Source organism: Pan paniscus, chromosome 11 (assembly GCF_029289425.2).
Source record: "Pan paniscus chromosome 11, NHGRI_mPanPan1-v2.0_pri, whole genome shotgun sequence".
NCBI classification, from domain to species: Eukaryota; Metazoa; Chordata; class Mammalia; order Primates; family Hominidae; genus Pan; species Pan paniscus.
This window is the reverse complement of record NC_073260.2, coordinates 45004660-45024815: the sequence shown is the minus strand read 5'-3', so window position 1 is coordinate 45024815 and position 20156 is coordinate 45004660. Positions and strand designations below refer to the sequence as shown.

At 39.4% G+C, this 20156-nt stretch overlaps 1 protein-coding gene and 1 pseudogene across 3 annotated transcripts in view; one reads left to right on the top strand and one right to left on the bottom strand.

Annotated features, from left to right (window-relative positions):
* Positions 1-20156, top strand: part of MFSD14B (major facilitator superfamily domain containing 14B) — an 86811-nt gene that overhangs the window by 57203 nt on the left and 9452 nt on the right. For all 3 annotated transcript variants that reach the window (XM_055117861.1, XM_055117860.2, XM_063594318.1), the window contains 5 exons: positions 6938-7065; positions 9529-9643; positions 13508-13726; positions 15366-15479; positions 20013-20084. In XM_055117861.1, the coding sequence (XP_054973836.1) occupies positions 6938-7065; positions 9529-9643; positions 13508-13726; positions 15366-15479; positions 20013-20084 (648 nt within the window). The remainder of the gene's footprint in view (positions 1-6937; positions 7066-9528; positions 9644-13507; positions 13727-15365; positions 15480-20012; positions 20085-20156) is intronic.
* On the bottom strand, positions 707-3939 carry LOC117977860 (threonylcarbamoyl-AMP synthase-like; annotated as a pseudogene).

Here is a 20156-nt window from a genome sequence, read left to right as displayed (position 1 = left end):
TGTAAAATGGCATTTTATTTATTTTTTATCATTTGGGTACTTTTTTTTTTATAGCTGTATGTCTTTTTACTAAAGAAAAGCCGAGTTCAAATGCCCAACAGTAATTATGTTGAACACTTATACACATAAATAGACCAAAGGCTACTGAGAACACTGGACTTAGATAAAAGTGTTACAGGTATAACTACAACTTAATTTATGAATAAATAAGAAAAAAGTCCCTGGCTGAAAAGGATAGTGGAGATTTATTTCTCAATATTCTTTAATTTGGACCACCCCCACCAACTGAGCCGACGTCCCAGCGTTAGATCAAAATGACTGCTCTCCCCACCAGCAATTACAGTATTTGACACCACTAGCTCCACTGGTTCAGAGGAGAGAGTGTTTGGCCCGTGGCTCTACCTGGTTCCAGCTTCAGGAGGCCAACCCATGCCTTTGGTCACCTGAGACTTTTTAAACAGCATTGGCACTTGTAGCTGGTCTGAACCATTTTGAATGCTACCACCCAGCAGAAAGGAGGCTCTCATTAGATTCTAAATCTGCTATTTAAATTACTTTTCAATTAAAAAAATAAACTTATTAGAATAATGCCACCTAGGAATGTTGTTAATCTCTCCATTCAGCTTTTGGCTGATATATGAGACTACAAGTATTAAATATAGCCTTTCTCACAGGTGCAGCTTCTGGGGATTGGTCTACAGTGTTCAGAAAGACACATTGCATAAAAAAAAAGTCAGGCTAGGTCAGACGCGGTGGCTCACGCCTGTAATCCCAGCACTTTGGGAGGCCGAGGTGGGCTGATCACCTGAGGTTGGGAGTTTGAGACCAGCCTGACCAACATGGAGAAACCCTGTCTCTACTAAAAATGCAAAATTAGCCGGTTGTGGTGGTGCATGCCTGTAACCCCAGCTACTTGGGAGGCTGAGGCAGGAGAATTGCTTGAACCTGGGAGACGGAGGTTGCAGTGAGCCGAGATCGTGCCATTGCACTCCAGCCTGGGCAACAAGAACGAAACTCCGTCTCAGAAAAAAGAAAAAAAAGTCAGACTACTGCAGGAGCCCCAGTGGCTTCTGCAAGTGAGGGCTTGGCAATTATCAGTGGACGGACACAGAGTGTCCAGCACCAGACCATGGGCCTTCCTGCTTCCTGAGTTTCACAAGTAGGATGCACATGAGGGGTGCAACCCATACCTCTGTTGAAGGAAGGCTGTAGTACTTTCCAGGACACAGCCTGGACGAATGATGCCAAACTTTCTATGCACAGATGAGTCAACCACAGTTGAGCCAAGGTAACACTCAGGGATCTGGCTATCCCTAGTTTGTCCCCCATCAATGACCAAGGACAACTGAGGCCAGAGGTCTTATAACTCCATGGCATTCAGAGAACTGTCCTGGGAGCTGAGGTCAGCACTAGTGAGAGCAAGAGGATGCTCATACATCTTGGCCAAGTCTTGCATAAAGGCATAATCTGGAATCCGGATACCTTGTAAGAGGAGTAAAGGGGTTTAGGTCATTGTTGAGCTCCTCTGAACGTTCCATCACCAGGGACACTGGTCCTGGCACTAGGTCTTTCAGGAGCTCCTGGGGTACTACTCTCATACAGCCAGTAACTTGGCCTTCCTGCAGCCCTTGAGACGGTACACAATGCGCAGGGCCACTGAGCAGCTTGCCGGGCAGGCCAGGCCATGTGGCATATTGGTGGGATGGCTACCATGGTGCTGGTGTACAGCTCAGCCATGGCTGAACACTCTGGGCTTGCCCCCTCGCTCTGTCCCACACTGGCAGCCACTGTGGCCCTCGGATCCCCCTGGACTGACTACAGATAACAAATACAGCCTTTCCCACAGGTGCAGCTTCTGGGGCTTGGTCTACAGTGTTCAGAAGGACACATTGCATAAAAAAAAAGTCAGGGTAGGTCGGGCACGGTGGCTCATGCCTGTAATCCCAGCACTTTGGGAGGCCGAGGTGGGCGGATCACCTGAGGTTGGGAGTTTGAGACCAGCCTGACCAACATCGAGAAACCCTGTCTTTACTAAAAATGCAAAATTAGCTGGGTGTGCCAGAGACATCCTCCCATTTGGGTACTTTTTATTATTTAACAAACACTGGATACATAAACAAGTGAAACACAACCTAGACATGATTTACAGACTTTCTGTTTCCAGTTAAAACAGAGAACTATGACTAAAGTATTAGTAGCATACAGAGTTCATGCATAAGTACATTTCTAAATAAAATTCCCAATTTACCACTCTTTTGTTTGGAATAATCCTCACAAAACCATTAGAATCCTAAAGTAAAAATACATTTATTACTTACATCAGAAACAACGAATTCAGAGTGGAAAGTACTTAAAAATCTGAAATGTTTTTTCTCATAAACTTGGAAAGAAACAATGAATTCAAAATGGAAAGTAGTTAAAAATCTGAAATGTTTTTTCTCATAAACTTGGAAAGAACTACCTTCTACTTCCATAAATGCATTATGCTTTATAACAATGTATTGTGTTGCCACATACAACAGACCTTTATGAACTGCTAATACAACTTTTCAGTCTCACTCTGAACAACTCTAGATTGTTGAGAAACCTTTTGCTGCTGTTGTTGAAGTATATTCTACAAATATAAAAGAAAAAATTGTGAAATAACAATTAGGGTAAAATTTTAAATTTAGCAAAAAATATTCTACATTAAACTTAAATAGTTTTAAAATCAATACTTTAAAAATTTTGTTTTTAACAACTATTATGACCAAATTTAGGTAATTTGTGTTTACCACTAATGTGCAACAATATAATCCTACCAGTGGCTGAATGGGAAATTTTAGCAATATTCAAGACTTGTCTTTTTTTTTTTTTGAGACGGAGTCCCACCCTGTCGCCTAGGCTGGGGTGCAGTGGTGCGATCTCGGCTTGCTGCAACTCCCCGCTGTCCGGGTTCAAGTGATTCTCCTGCCTCAGACTCCCAAGTAGCTGAGATTACAGGCACACACCACCACACCTGGCTAATTTTTGTATTTTTAGTAGAGACGGGGTTTCACCATGTTGGCCAGGCTGGTCTCAAACTCTTGACCTCGTGATCCTCCCGCCTCGCCCTCCCAAAGTGCTGGGATTACAGGCGTGAGCCACTGTGTCCGGCAAAGACCTGTCTTATTTCTTGGTGGTTTCAATATCCACACAGATTATCCTTCCAATAATAGTGGTCTTTCAGTTCCTTGATCTATTTCACTCCACCCTGTTAGCCATTCACTTATAATTAAGTCTAACCATTACACAGTATTAATAATGGCATACTTTCTAAGAGATAGGTACTCATTATTCCCTTTCATAGGTAAGTAAATTGAGAGAGAAAGATAAATAATTTGCCCATTGTTTCACAGCTGCAATTGCTCAAATCAGAATTTTATCCCAAAAAGTATTGCTTCCAGAATCCAAACTCTAACCATTATACATACTGTTTCTCTATATATCCTAGTATTCAACCACTACCTCCTTACCATTCTAGCTTACTCTATTTTTTACTACAGCTCAGTATATCAGCACTGAAAACCCATCCTACCTGCCTTTCACTGTCACCCCTACCCATGTATCCTCACTTTCATCTTTCTTGGCTTAAATTCTGTGGTCAATCATTATAATTACTGCTTTGCATATAAAGCGTGCCCTCTTTTTACTCTGTCACACTTGGTTGGCTAAACCCCAATGCTTGAAAATTTAATTCTCCAGCTACTCTGTCTGTAGGCAATACCTTTTCCACCATCTAATGACCTTAACTGTGTCACTAAATAAATAGAAGCAATGCAAAGAGAAATTTCAGTCTCCCATCACCACATCTACTATCCACCTACATGTATCTGTTCTCATATACTCTACCTCCTCTCCTGTTTCTAAGGATGAACTGTCCTTGTTCCTTTCTAAAGCCAGCTTCTTCACATATCTCATCCATTCTCAAGAATTCAGCAGTTATGCCTTTTTTCCCCAGTATTTTAAATTTTCCCTCTACATTATTCCTACCAGCATACAAGCATTCTAGTTCTCCAATCTAAAAACAAAACCTCTTTTCCTTTTCTCCTCAGGCTACTACCCCATTTCTTTCTTTGCCATGCTATCTTACATTCATTACAAGTAGACTTCCGCACTCACGTTTCCACCAGAATTATTCCGAACCTTTTTCCTTCTTCTTTTTTTTTTTTTTTTTTTTTTTTTTTGAGATGGAGTTTTGCTCTTGTTGCCCAGGCTGGAGTGCAATGGCAGGATCTCGGCTCACTGCAACCTCCGCCTCCTGGGTTCAAGCGATTCTCCTGCCTTAGCCTCCCGAGTAGCTGGGATTAGAGGTGCGCACCACCATGCCCGGCTAATTTTGTATTTTTAGTAGAGATGGGGTTTCACCATGGCCAGGCTGGTCTTGAACTCCTGACCTCAGGTGATCCGCCCGCCTCAACCTCCCAGCATGTCTGGTATTACAGGCATGAGCCACCATGCCTGGCCCCTTTTTCATTCTTAAAAGGCTTTCTTTACTTGCTTTCTTCACTTGACCTAGCATAGTTTTCTTTCTACCTGTTAGGCCACTCATTCTCAGTCTTCTTATACTCTAATTCATCTCTAGATGACTTATAATACCTAATACTGTGTAAATAGTTGTTACACTGTATTTTTTAATTTGTATTTTTTATTGTTGTGTTCTTATTTTTAATTGTTTTCTTCCAAATATTTTTCATCCATGATTGGATGAATCTACAGATATGGAGCCTCCATATACAGAGGGTTGGCTGTGTAGAGATTTAAACTAGTTGCATGGACAATGGGCAAATGATCCAAACTAGATCAGTGATATTTCTCCAGAGGAATTTTCTGCTAGAAGTATTGCGATTTTCTCAGTCTACTGGGGTTACTTAACTTGTAGTAAGCCTAGGATTGCAAAAACTGTCTTGCTTACTATATTGAGACACCTTACTAAGAATTGGTGAGAGAACCCAGATGTCACTATATGAACAACTCCTTCCCTGTGTCCATCTAGCTATGCCTGAAGCTAAACTTACCCACAGCTTCTTTTATATAAAGTATTAATAATAATCCTTCTTTTGTACGAGGAAGCTCTCTTCTTTCATTTGCCTATTAAACTTTCCCCTCCTTCACCCACCCATGTGTGCCCATGTCCTTAATCTTCTTGGTGCAAGATGATGAACTGCAGGTATTTCCCCAGACAACGAAGCTGCTTCACTTTGAGTCCCTCCTCTTATCAGTTTACCTATGTCCTCTGTCCTGGGTTAATCAGTTGGTGGCTGATAGGGGGTTGGAATCTGTTCCTTTTTCTTTCCAATTATGTGAACTTGGAGACTTCTGTAAGTTGATTTTCTCTGAAAAGTTCTATTCAATTCACCAAACGTATTTGAAAACCAGTGTTTACCAGGCCCTGTGATAGGCACCACGGGTACAGAGATAAGAAGAAATGTCATCCTTCTGACCTTAATCTCAATTTTGAATCCAGTAGAGAAGGTAGACAAATAACAAGTGATTTAATGGAGTGCTGAAATTATAATAGAAGAGCTAAGAGACTAGATAGAGGAGGAGGTGCTTCTCTCCCAGGGTTGGGAAGAATCACTAGCAGCTTCCAGGCTCCAAGTGTGGGATGGATATGCATGCAAAGGCCTGTTGGCACGCAGGAACATTGTATGTCCAGAAAACTGGAAGTATCGCATGCAGCCACAGCAGAGGATGTGTGTCAGGAGCCGGGTTTTGGAGTGTCCTATTTATGTGATGTGCTGAGGAATTTTTAAGATGTATCATGAAAATTCAGATACACAAAAGAATAGTGTGATGAATACCTGTGTACTCATCACCTATTTCATTATTCATCAGCATTTTTCTACTCTTGTCCATCCCTGCTCTCCCCACCCTGCTGCTTATCTGTAGCATTGAAATGAAGGTGGCCAGCCAACAGAGTGACTGGCAAATAGTGGGCAAGCAGTGAATGTGAGTTCCTTGACTTCCTTTGCTTCTGTGTGGTGTTATCTATGTCAGACTCTCTTCCCCTTAGTTTCAACTGTAGTTGTTGTTCAGGTTGGATTATCTCCTTCTTCCTAAACTCATCAGGCAGAGAGAACTTTACTTTGATTGACAAAGTTGACAAAGAATCTAGTTTTCTTTTGATCATTAAGCATATGTACATTCCTCTTCTTTATCCCTGTGAGGCCCTGGGTATAGTATATGGTGTACATTCATTTGGGTGTCATTGTACCAGTTAATGCAGTTTTGTGCAGAATTGATATGCCATATATATTTATTAAAGTGATTCAAATTTCTAGCTTCTTCCCATATGCTTGGTGTGTTTTCATCTTAAGGGTCAAATGTGGGTATATATATATATCATGTCATCGCTCTTTTCTAATTTCTTCTGGAAAACAAGCTTTTTTACTTCTTCCTTCCCTTTCTGATAGAACATTTACATTTTTGGTTATAATTGTATTTTAGATTTTATTTTAATTAGACAACAGTTTTGCTCTTATTGCCCAGCCTAGAGTACAAAGGCGTGATCTTGGTTCACTGCAGCCTCTGCCTCTCGGGTTCAAGTGATTCTCCTGCCTCAGCCTCCCGAGTAGCTGGGATTACAGGCGTCTGCCACCACGCCCGGCTAACTTTTTGTAATTTTGTATTTTTAGTAGAGACGAGGTTTCACCATGTTGGCCAGACTGGTCTTGAACTCCTGACCTCAAGTGATCCACCCGCCTCGGCCTTCCAAAGTGCTGGGATTACAGGCATGAGCCACCACGCCAGGCCTAATTTTATTTTTTTAGTTGTAGTTTGTATTTAATGTTTCAAAGTATTATTCTGTTTTGGGGGCAGTACAATGAATTAGAGCTAATGCATTTAGAAAATATGAATTACAGGTAATTGAGGGATCAGATTATAAAACTAACCTTTGCTTTGATTTCTTCTCCAGGGTCTGCTCTCTTTTTTGAGTGCCCCACTCATTGGTGCCCTGTCTGATGTGTGGGGGAGGAAGCCCTTTCTCCTCGGCACTGTATTCTTTACCTGCTTCCCAATCCCACTGATGAGGATCAGCCCATGGTGAGTGACTTGGCCCTTCACCTCCTGACTGCTTGTTTTGAGTCACATGTAAATTATACTTATATTTGCAGAGCACTTCTTAACTATTACAAAGCAGTTGTGCTTGTGTTTTCATTTGATCTCTCTGGTAATACTGAAAACCAGTTTGGACAGTTGTCATTATATCCATTTTATAAATGGGGTAGTGAAGACATTCTAGAATTAAGTCTGAGATAAGTTACTTAGGTGAAAAAATAGAAATAAAAGATGCCTCTTCAGGCAGCTGATGTTGCCATGATGTCAGGTATGGGAGTTTAACCCTGAGAATGGGCTAACAATCCTGTCTTCATCACTGTGACTTTTAGTTGACTTTGTAAATATATTATTTTTGTCAGCTCATCACTGTGGGGCACTGACACAAACATAGTTTATATCATAATAGGCGGGAGTCACTTTAAAATATACCATAATAAGGCTGATAGCCTATTTTAAATCATAATGTGAATTTGAGTTCGTTTTTGTTTTTTTTTTTTTTTGGAGACGGAGTCTTGCCCTGTTGACCAGGCTGGAGTGCAGTGGCACGATCTTGGCTTACTGCAACCTCCGCCTCCCAGGTTCAAGCAATTCTCCTGCCTCAGCCTCCTGAGTAGCTGGGACTACAGACGCCCAGCTAATTTTTGTATTTTTAGTAGGGATGGGGTCTCACCATATTGGTGAGGCTTCCCTTGAACTCCTGACTCCTGGTTATCCACCTGCCTCGGCCTCCCAAAGTGCTGGGATTACAGGCGTGAGCCACAGCGCGCAGCCGAATTTTTTTTTTTTTTCTTTGTATAAATCGGGAGAGTATTTAGCATGTGACCAAAGCCCATTTAGTTACCAAAGGTTGGTTGGAATTTGCATGTGAGCTGTAACTTAGTTGTTTTTTTTGGATAACAGAAGATGGTATTTTGGTATGTATTCCTATTGCAGAGATGCTCTTTCTTATGTGAAGAACACACTTACATATGGAAGTTTTGTTTTGGTTTTTAATCCTATTAATAGATTTTTTTTTTTTTTTTAGCTCGTGTGAAAATATTTTCATTTGATTATTTGGTAGGAATTTTATGCTAACACCTATCACATTCTAAATTTATTGGGTACTTATAATCATTTTATTTTCTATGAGTTGATGAATTTTTTGGTATTGAGTCTTTATGTCCAAGATGTCATGCTTTTCCAATGAGTTGGGACTTTTTAATGTCCTTTTTTTGGCTTAATATTTTTTCTTTAGATCTTATACATTTCTTAAGTTTTGTTCCTATAAATTTTATCCTTTTTGTTCTGCTACAACATGAGCTCTTCTAATTGCTTGGTTTTCTAGGTATATTAATGTCATCTGTAAATAATTTTTTCTCTTTCCTTCCAGTTTTCATACTGCTCACTGCTTTTGCTAATTGCTTTGACTAATGAATATTAGTAAATCAAAGTGAAGATTTTGGGCTTATTTTCTTCATATATATAAAGGGAGTATTGTAATGTTTCATCATTAGGTGTTAAGCTGGTTTTTAGACTGAAAAATATTCCTATTGTATCCACAGATTTTTTAAAAACATTGAGTACATGTCAGATTTTATTTGATGACTTTATAGCATTAATGGATATTATTTGCCTTTTCTCTTATTTTTTTTTTTTGAGATGGAGTCTCTCTCTGTCGCCCAGGCTGGAGTGCAGTGGCGCGATCTCGGCTCACTGCAAGCTCCGCCTCCCGGGTTCACACCATTCTCCTACCTCAGCCTCCTGAGTAGCTGGGACTACAGGCACCCGCCACCACGCCCGGCTAAGTTTTTGCATTTTTAGTAGAGACAGGGTTTCACCATGTTAGCCAGGATGGTCTCAATCTCCTGACCTCGTGATCCGCCCACCTTTTCTCTTTAGAGCTACTAAAATGAGTAATTATATTAATAGATTTTTAAATATTAAAATATTTTTCTATCCTGGAGTAAACCCCACTTTTTGTTCTATAAGGTTTTTCTTTGTTAATTTTAAACTGGGTTTTTAAAAAAAGCATCTATCACATGATATAAATTTTTAGTCTTAAGTACACTAATATTTTTCATTATGACTTCTGCTTTTATGTAGATCTTTTCAAATCATTTGTTGTATGTCTTTTCCTTACTTACAGCTAGGATATTTGAGAAGTTTTTTTTCTGTCTGTTGGCTACCTTTAAAAATATAACTTTTACCTAATCCCCTTATTCTTTGTTTTTCCTCTTCTTTTGTTTTTTTAGGGGGCATGTACTGACCCCCTTTGAACAATGATGAAATTAGAATGTTTCTACTTCTTCCTGTCTTAACTTAAAATTTTTTTGATATATTTAAGTATACATACATATACAAGTATACTTATTTCTTGGTGCGTAATCTTTACATGATGTCTTTGGCTCAGGTAATGAAAGTGAACATACACTCCCTTTCCCTTGGGTCATTAAAATAATCTTTTTATAGGTGGTATTTTGCGATGATTTCTGTGTCTGGAGTCTTCTCGGTCACGTTTTCTGTTATATTTGCCTATGTAGCTGATGTCACTCAGGAGCACGAGCGAAGTACAGCTTATGGATGGGTAAGATAATAGACTATACATATTTTTTAACCAGAACAGTAATTAACATTGTATTAGAAATTTACTGGAAAGTGAGTTTATTAGTCCTTTCTTGCACTGCTATAAAGAAATATCTGAGACTGGGTAATTTATAAAGAAAAGAGGTTTAATTGTCTCACAGTTCTGCAGGCTATAAAGGAGGCATAGAGGCTTCTGCTTCTGGGGAGGCCTCAGGGAGCTTTTACTCATGATGATGGAAGGCAGAGCCGGAGCAGGCATCTTCACATGACTGGAGCAGGAGGAAGAGAGAGTGAAGGGGAAGGTGCTACACACTTTTAAACGGCCAGATCTCACAAGAACTCACTCACTATTAACAACCAAGGAAGGTGGTGCTAAGCCATTCATGAGAAACTACCCCCATGATCCAATCACCTCCCACCAGGCCCCACCTTCAACATTGGGGATTACAATTGAACATTTGAATTTTTTAAAAAATTAGTTTGATTTGTTTCTTGTTAACTGATCCCCTGAGGAGCGTTAAGCAGTCAAGTTGCACAAGCTCTTTGTGCACCTAATTTGGAGAGGTGCTAAACCTCAGCAATGTTAATCCATTGTTAACTCTATTAGTGGTTGTGTGTTTTGGACATACATTTGGAACATGGTATGTAGAAAAGGGCTACATTCACTCATTCATCAAATCCATAGTTGCTGAATAACAAAAGTTATAGGAGACCTTTTTTTCTGATAATTAAAACCTGACAGTGTTTCTAATTTTCTCAGGCATGATAATGGCATTATGATTATGTAGAAGAAAGACTTGTTAGAAGATAGCTGAAGCGTTTTACATTAGTGTCAGGACTCTGCCAGTTACTTTCAGATGGTTCAGGGGAAAAGATAGCATAGCATGTGGATGTGCATGTGTGGGCATGTGTGTTCCATGCCTGAACCTGTGAGACATGGAAGTATGCTTTGTACCCTTCTCCCGTCTTCCTCTGTATTTGAAAATATCCAGAATAAGAAAGTGGAAGAAGAAAGATGATCTGGCTAGGTTGTGGGGAATAGGTTGGAGGGAGATTGAATGCCAGAAACTTAGGTTATTTATCTCCTTTTCCTGGGTCTTTTAAATCTACTTCCTGGAATAGAGTAAGTTCTCATTCATTGCTGACTGAATGAATAACTTCCTGAATCAATGATGGGCATGTAAATGGGTTACTACTATTCCACAAAACACAACAATTTTTACTTTGTTGACTTTAGACATCAGTAGTTTGAAAACTACTCTTTCAACCCCACTTCCCTCTGACTCTTCTACCTTCCCTCTCTCTCTCTCCTTGCTTCTTCCCTCCACTCCTGAATGTCCCTCTCATGTCATGCCCTAAAAAGGAGCATCTTCAGAGTCTTGATGGAGGAGGACAAAGATAGAAGCTGATAGGAAAGCTTTGAAGAAGACAAGATTTGGAGCTCACTCAGGAACACCAAAAACAAAAATAGGCTGGGTGCAGTGGCTCACGCCTGTAATCTCAGCACTTTGAGAGGCTGAGGTGGGGGCGGATCATGAGGTCAAGAAATCGAGACCATCCTGGCCAACATGGTGAAACCCCGTCTCTACTAAAAATACAAAAATTAGCCGAGCGTGGTGTGTGCGCTTGTAATCTCAGCTACTTGGGAGGCTGAGGCAGGAGAATTGCTTGAACCCAGGAGGCAGAGGTTGCAGTGAGCCAAGATCGCGCCACTGCACTCCAGGCTGGCGACGGTCAGACCCGCCTCAAAAAAAAAAATGTCCCCCAAAACTCCAAAAATTAACAACCTCCCCCCGCCCCGCCAAAAAAAAGAAAAGAAAAAACAAAAACAAGAAGGCAGGTTGTTCAAGTTGTGCCCATAAGGCTTGGCCAACAGAGTAGTGAGGGACAGCTTTCTTCTACAGCATGGGAAATACCTGTTGAGATACTCATTTTTCTGCAATATTAGATTTTTGTTTCTCGCTTTCAGCTGGGAAACCCTTCACACAGCTGTTGTGCTGAGCAGTAGTGCTTTCAGGAAAGATTTAAGAGAGTTCTAACCAGAAGCACCTGTGACTTAATTACCCTCTCCAGCTCAGCTCCTCATTGTATAATGGCAGTTAGGGTTAATATCTACTCACAGGGGCATTGAGAGCAATCAGTGAGCGCACACATCCAGACTGAGACGGCACTTAGCTGAAGTGTGCTCCCAGCCAGCAGAAGCAACTCAGCATGCAAGGCTGCCTGGATTGCAGTTTACCTATCTTCTAGATATAGGAGAATTTATTGCCAATTAATTACAGAACGTGTCAGTCAAGTTCTAAGGAGCATTTTGAGACCCATTAAAGAACAATATAAAAATGTGTACACCTTCCTTACTCAGACTTCTTCAGTAAACCAAGAAAGTGGTAATTCTTTCAGGGCTACGGCAATGATTAGTCATGTTAATAAGTGAGTTAACACTTACTAAGAGTTTGTTGTGGGGAAGTCATTCTTTAGATTTATTCATCAGAGTTGTATTGAATGTTAAGTGAAAGAGGAGTTTAGATAAAAACACAGACTAAGCAAGTAGGCTACTTTAGGCTTTAAGATAGACACATTTTGCATAGAGTTTCATGAGGCCATAGACCCTTTAACACCTGAAGATGCTGCAGCAGTGCCCCCTTAACACCTGAGAATAGTGTAGGAATGTTCCCATAACTGTTTGCTTGTCGTTGCAGTTTATAATGCAGTTATTTGGTTGCCCTGATATTCTTGAATAAAGTGGGAAAACCTGAGGGCAAGAGCTTTGTCTTCTTCATCTGGTACATAGTAGATTCTCAGTAAATATTGAACAAAGGATTCCTATTCCCCACATTGGAATTTTCCACATTCTTTTTTCCCCTCCAAAAATACTTGAGTTTTAGCTTTTATAGTACTTTTAGTATAATACTAATTTCAGATATACTGTGTTTTTTAATTCAGTTGGGAGATGATGGATGAAAAAGAATTTTTTATTGCCAGAATTTTTGGGATTTTTAATAAAATCCATTAGAAGTTTAAAAAGCTAACTTATAGATATGCATTTGACATTTAGTGTGGTTATAATTTGGAGTTTGCCCGATAAGCATCTGATCATTCAGATTGTGTTCTAAAATAAAGTGGACATTCCACATGCTTATAGGAGTGCACTGTGAAGGGGCTCAATGTGGCTTCAGGTTGTGGGTGTGCTTAGCTGGCTCTGTGGTCTCTATACTGGATAGGGTCAGGTGGTGACAGAGACACAGAAATCTACAGCTGTCTAGTCAAAAAGCTTCAACTTCCACCTCAACAAATTCTCTGTTGTTGTTAATAGTTTTTTTCTAAGAACAGCAGAGGGTTCCCCCTGACCCCAGGCAGTGCTAATGAAATGACCACCAAATGATAAAATGTTCAAACAGTGCAGAGTTTTTAGAAGATTAAATCAAGCACAGTACTTGAGTAGTTTGTAAGTTTTATCATCAGCCCTGCAGGAATTCTTTTCATACCATCTCACATCCCCGGTCCCCAGTTAAAGAAGACCAAAGAGCTAATGTTTTATTTGTGGAGAAGGTTTTTACAATTTTTATTTGTAATAAGATAATCCTTTTTTACTCTTGTAGCTCTGCAGGGTATCTCCAGTTAATAGTTTATGAACACATTCTTAAATCACTTTAATTCTCTTTCATTCTTAAAATTTATATGCAACACATTTCTTTTGTCTTACTTAAAGCCAGGGAAGCATGGCTGCAGGTATGCACCTGTGGGACCCTGGTTGAGTGTGCTTTCCTGGAGGTGTGTACCTGCAGCAGGCAGACCTGGGTAAGGATATGCTTTCCCCAGAGGTGTTCACCTATGGGACCCTGGGTGAGAGTGTGCTTTCCCACAGGTCTCAGCCACCTTTGCGGCTAGTCTTGTCAGCAGCCCGGCCATTGGAGCATATCTTTCTGCCAGTTACGGAGACAGCCTCGTTGTGCTGGTGGCCACAGTGGTGGCTCTTCTGGACATCTGCTTCATCTTAGTGGCTGTTCCAGAATCTCTGCCTGAGAAAATGAGACCGGTTTCCTGGGGAGCTCAGATTTCTTGGAAACAAGCAGACCCTTTTGCGGTAAATAAAAATATGGAAATATTTACTTTCCTAAATGTCTTTCTAAGCCAAGCAAATGAAAGTATGTATGTGCAGCCTCAAGGATCCTAGCAGTTGTTGACTTATTTCTTTAGTAAAAATAGAAAAAATTAATTGCAAGTAAGGGATTGAGTTAGTCTTTGTATTAAGAAATATATAGAATTGGTACTTAAGCATGTCATAAACGAAGAGAGAGAAAATGTCTAGTTAATTCTTGGTGAGAGTTTGGGAAGAGAGTTTCTTTTTGCATGGTTGTTTTCATCCTTTTTAAACAAAATAAGTGAAAGTGGTCATTTGAAGTGGTCATTTTCACTCATTTTAACTCAAAAAGGATAAATGCCTTTGGTTTGAATGAGTTATTTTAATTTTGACCAGAGACGTTTAATTTGTTTGTTACAGATTGAGTATTGTTTTCTGTAATATGTCTCTCTCTCCCTCTCTACCTCCCTTCCTTTCCTCTCCTTTTCCACCCCCTTCTTTTTTGGCATGGGAAGGTGGTGTGTCACTGGAAAACATATCTTATCTCTCACCTTCTCTCTACCCTACCTGGTTTGAAATTGTTCTTGGGGAAAAAAAAAAGTTTGTAGACAAAAAAAGAACCAGCAGTTTGGTTTCTGCTTTTCGTCCCCCAAGTTTACCTTTCAGAAAAATTCATGTAATCAATCAGAAATTACTTTTTCTAAAATACCCCCGGAGGGCATGACCTAGGGATCCTGCCTGTTCTATTATTGTCACAATGTCAGACACCAAAAGAAATATTTAGAGAAGGAAGCCAGTAGTGGGGTTGGGAGCCAGCCAGTTAGGCTTCCCACCTTCCTTTGTAGTGATCAAGTTATGCATCGAAGCTCCTCTGTGAAGTAGAGCTACTGTGGCTTACTTTTCCGGGCAATCGTGGGGATTACTGTTAATGTGTGTAAATTAACTAGCCTAGTGTCTGTTGCCCAGCAAAGTCTCAACAAACATTAGCTGCTTTTGCGTATTAATTACATAAAAGCTATGGTCTGATGAGCTAGAAGCTCTGTAGCACTTTCCACTCCTTTGGTATTAACTTACCATTTCGTTCTATTCAACAATCCAATGTATGTAAGAAGGATTTTTCAACAAGGTTGTAACATTCAACAAGTTCTTACCAGTTTGACCTTATGGCTGGAGCGTACTTATTTGTCTACCAGATATAAAAGTTGAACATGAACACTTTGAAGAATAGAGTGAATTTACATATACGGAAACCTCTGTACTGAATATGGCTTTAAAGAAGTTACATTATGAATTGAGAGAAGTGATTTTCTTAAAAGGTTCTGTAGGAATATATTTCCAGGTTCTGTTTATAGGAAGTTCGGGATCTGTTCAGGGATTTTAATCAGTGTGTTAACAAAGATGAGTAAGTGTGTTTTGTGGGTTTTTTTTTTCTTTTTTTTCTAGCTATATGATTTGAAATACATACCTCTGAAATTAAGACTTGTAACTTCCTCAGAAAGATGGTGATAGAACTTCCTTTTATTAACCATTTGACTTTTGTTTTTCATCTTAATAGATCAAAATAATGAAGCTGATGTCCCAGAACATTGGCAACATTAATGTGTATTGGCATTTTAAGTGTGTTCTTTCTGCTTATTCTCAGTCATTGAAGAAAGTTGGAAAAGATTCTACTGTCTTACTAATCTGCATCACCGTGTTTCTTTCATACCTTCCTGAAGCTGGACAGTATTCAAGTTTTTTTCTCTATCTCAGGCAGGTGAGTAGTGAGTGGCTAGTAGCCTTTCAATACCAGGAAAATCAAAGATGGAGATTTGTCTAAAGATATTTTGAGGAAACCACCGCAGAGGAAAAAACATGTGAACTTGCTTCTAGTTATAAATGTAGGTGCTGGCATATAATTAGTAAACAGGGCACCTTTAATGCAATGATTTATAGTAAGATAATTACTGTGGAAATTTTTTTTTCTTGAGAATTAACCAGAATTAGCAGAAACATAATTTATCTTTTTTTTTTTTTGAGATGGAGTTTTGCTCTTGTCCACCAGGCTGGAGTGCAATGGCACGATCTTGGCTCACTGCAACCTCTACCTTCTGAGTTCAAGCGATTCTCCTGTCTCAGCCTCCCGAGTAGCTGGGATTACAGGCATGCACCACCATGCCCAGCCAATTTTTGTATTTTTAGTAGAGACAGGGTTTCACCGTGTTGGCCAGGCTGGTCTCGAACTCCTGACCTCAAGTGATCCACCCGCCTCGGTCTCCCAAAATGCTGGGATTACAGGCGTGAGCCACTGTGCCCAGCCTGTTTTTTGTTTTTTTTTTTTAAATAGACTATTTTTCTAGAACAGTTTAAGGTTCACAGCAAAATTGAAAGTAAGATATAGAGATTTCCCATATATCCCCTATCCCCATACATGCATAGCCTCCTCCACTATCAACATCTCCCACGAGGGTGGGAAATTTTTACAACTGATGAACCTACATTGACAAATTATCTTAACATAAAGTCCACAGTTTACATTAGGGTTCATGCTTAGTGTTGTACATTCTATGGGTTTGGACAAACATATGATGACATGATAACATGTATCAACCCTTAACAGTATCACACAGTGAATTTTCACTGCAAAAATCCCTTATGCTATGCCTGTTTATCTCTCCCTCCACCACCAACCCCTGGCAACCACTGATCTCTTTATTGTCTCCATAGTTTTACCTTTTTTCATACAGTATGTAGCCTTTTCAGATTGGTTTCTTTCAATTAATAATATGCATTTAAGGTTCTTTCATGGCTTGATAGCTCATTTTGTTTTTGGCATTTGTTTGGATTTGCCAGTTTATCCATTCACCCACTGAACGACACCTTACTTGCTTTAAAGTTTTGACAGTTGTGCATGAAGCTACTGTAACATTCATGTACTGTAATGTTTTAAATCTTTAATAATATTAATTAAATTTAACAGATAAAACTTATTTCAGACCTGCCCTTGTTCCAGGTCTGATTGAAGCCAGCTTGCTGAGGCATCTTCAGTAGGTCATAGCTCAACTGCTGCTGTGGACTTCAGGGGGACTCAAAAGCATTAATCAAAATCTTCCCTCTCTAGAGTATTTTACACTTTAAAAAAATTTATACCCTATTTTGTCCCCCAAAACAGATAATTGACTTAAAGCAATTAAAAAAAAAGAAAACAAAAAACTTCCCCTTTCAACTGTTCTTCAGCTCTCTGGGATTGCTCAGACCTAAGCTGCCTTTCCATTGCATCCTGTGGTCTTTTACTGATTTCATTGGAAGGCAGGCCTTTTCCTAATGGTTTACTTTGACACAGCAAGCTTCCTCCTAAGATAAATTCCTCTTTTTCTGGTTGTATTTAAAAATGAAGTGTATTAAATTCTTCATTCTGATAGTTTTCCTGAGGGTATGGGATTAATATTTTACGTGGTGGCATATAAATAAAACCTTTTTACATTTTTATTTTTTTTTTGGAGACAAGATTCTTGCTCTGTTGCCCAGGCTGGAGTGCAATGGCGTGATCTTGGCTCGCTGCAGCCTCTGTCTCCTGGGTTCAAGAAATCCTTGTGCCTCAGCCTGCCAAGCAGCTGGGATTATCGGTATGCGCCACCACACCCAGCTAAGTTTTGTATTTTTAGTAGAGACAGGGTTTTACCATGTTGGTCAGGCTGGTCTTGAACTCCTGGTCTCAAGTGATCTGCCTGTTTCAGCCTCCCAAAATGCTGGGATTATAGGCATGAGCCACTACACCCGACCTTTCCCAGACATTTCTCTTTTGTTCATTTTTGGTGGTTGTATGCTAGAGATTTAGAGGGAAGAATGGTGAGATAGTGTAGAAAATTATACTTGCGTCTAAATTAATTTGTGCATTACATTACATATGCATTTAACACAGAAAATAATGTAGGAAGATGAGACAGTCCAAGGAAGAAAGCTAAAAAAAAAGTTACATCTCTTTATGTAGGTAATAAACAACTATGACTATTTTATTCTTCTAGCTTTTCTCCTACACATACGCTCATGTCACCACCACCACCAATTATGACAAATCGGAATCATTCCATGTTATTTTACATTATTGCTGGCTGCTAAGAACAATTAACAGACTAACATTTTAGTTAAATTTGCACGTGATATTTGAAGATCATATATTTGATAAATAACTTGTATCCAGAATACATGTAGAACTTTTATAATAAAAGACTTAATAGCATCTTACAATAACTCAACAATAAAGAGACAACTCAGTTGAAAAGACAGGCAAAGGATTTTGCAGAGAAGATCTACAAAAGGCCAATAAGCACAGGAAAAGAAGAATAACATTATTAGCCGTCAAGGACATGCAAGTCACACCAACAATGAGATAACCATTTCACATGTTCTAGGATGGCTATCAAAAAGACAGACAAGGATGTGGAGAAATCGGAGCCCTCATACTTGCTGGTGAGAATGTAAAATGGTACAGCTGCTGTAGAAAACAGCCTGGCAGTTCCCCAAAATATTCGACATATAGTTACCATATGACTCAGCAAACATACTCCTAGGTATATATACCCATGAGACATGAAAACACACTTCTAACACAGAAACTTGTACACAGATTATCATTCATAATGTCTAGAAAGTAGAATCAACTCAAATGTCTATCAGCTAATGAATGGATTAACAAATATACCTATACATTAGAATGTTAATTATTCAGCAGTAAAAAGCAATGAAGTACAGATACGTGCTACAACATAGGTGAACCTTGACGACATGCTCAGAGAAAGAAGCCAGTCACAAAGTACTGCACATTATATGATTTCATTTATATGAAATGCCCACAATAGGCAAATCCATAGGGACAGGAAGTAGACTAACGGTTAGGGGATGGGAAGGTTAGGGGAGTAGAACTCCTAATGGCTGCTATGTTTCTTTGAGGAATGATGAAAATACTTTTGATTGTGCTGATGGTTGCACAACTCTTTGGATATACTAAAACCATTGACCTACACACTTAAATGGGTGAATTGTATGGTATTTAAATTCTATCTTAATAAAGCTCTTTAACAATAATATATATTTACAAATAAAGGCTGAGAATCCCTAAATCTACATTTTCCGGTTCCAGTTTTTAAAACTTCAAACAAAATGTTAATGTCAGCAGCACTGGATTGGCTGTCCAGAGGTTCTAGCCCTAGGACTTTTCATTAGCCAGTTGTGTCCCTGGAAGGAAGACACTCATTTGTGAAATGAGAATAATGTATATAATTTAATCCCATAATTTTTAAGGTCCTTTTCCTGAATTTTAATATAGGGCAAAATAATGTAACTTTTTTTTTTTTTTTTTTTTGAGACGGAGTCTCACTTTGTCGCCCAGGCTGGAATACAGTGGCACAATCTTGGCTCACTGCAACCTCTACCTTCCAGGTTCAAGCTAGTCTCCTACCTCAGCCTCCTGAGTAGCTGGGATTACAGGCACACGCCACCACGTCCGGCTAATTTTTTGTATTTTTAGTAGAGACGGGGTGTCACCATGTTGGTCAGGCTGGTCTCGAACTCCTGACCTGATGAACCGCCTGCCTTGGCCTCCCAAAGTGCTGGGATTACAGGCGTGAGCCACTGCGCCTAGCCCCAAAATAACGTAACTTTTTAAAAACTTGATATTTAAGTCTTAAAAGTTGTAGACATTTCAGAGATACTGTTACGGTCAGAGGCTTAGAAATCAATGCCAGGTTACTTTGGCTGCTTATTAGAATCACCATGGGAGCTTTTAAAACATACCTGTGCCCGGGTCATACCGCCAGAGAGCCTGATTTAACTGGTCTCCAGTGGTCTTCCAGCATCTCACTGCTCTCCTTCCCTTGCTCTCCTTATCCCTTGTCTTTTGCTTACATCATGATTTTAATGTGCAGGCAAAGTTGAGAGCCACTGGCTTTGCTAATGAGCAATGCTGTATTGGCAGCATCAAAAGTCAGTCATTTTGTTTCATTTTTTATTACTTGATACCATATTTATCAATTTGTGGGTTGGGGATGGAGAGGGTATATAAAACAACAGGTAGACATATAATAGAAAATGTCTATAAAACATTTCACAATTTAAGTTGTGCCTGCTTATAACGATTTCTTACATCAGTTTTAGATATAAATTACTGGTTATATAGGTTCAGCTTTCAGCATGTCTTAATTTGCCACTGGTTTTATGAATTTTCCTAGACTTATCATTGTAATAGAACATAATGTTCCTTATTATTTTATAATATCTATATTACTAACGTGTTTTCATTCCATTTCCATAGGTCATAGGTTTTGGATCTGTTAAAATTGCAGCATTCATAGCTATGGTAGGAATTCTGTCTATTGTGGCTCAGGTGAGTATCATTTTATCTATACTTAAAAAATTTTAAAAATATCCTGATAACCATAGTTTCACAGGAAGCCAC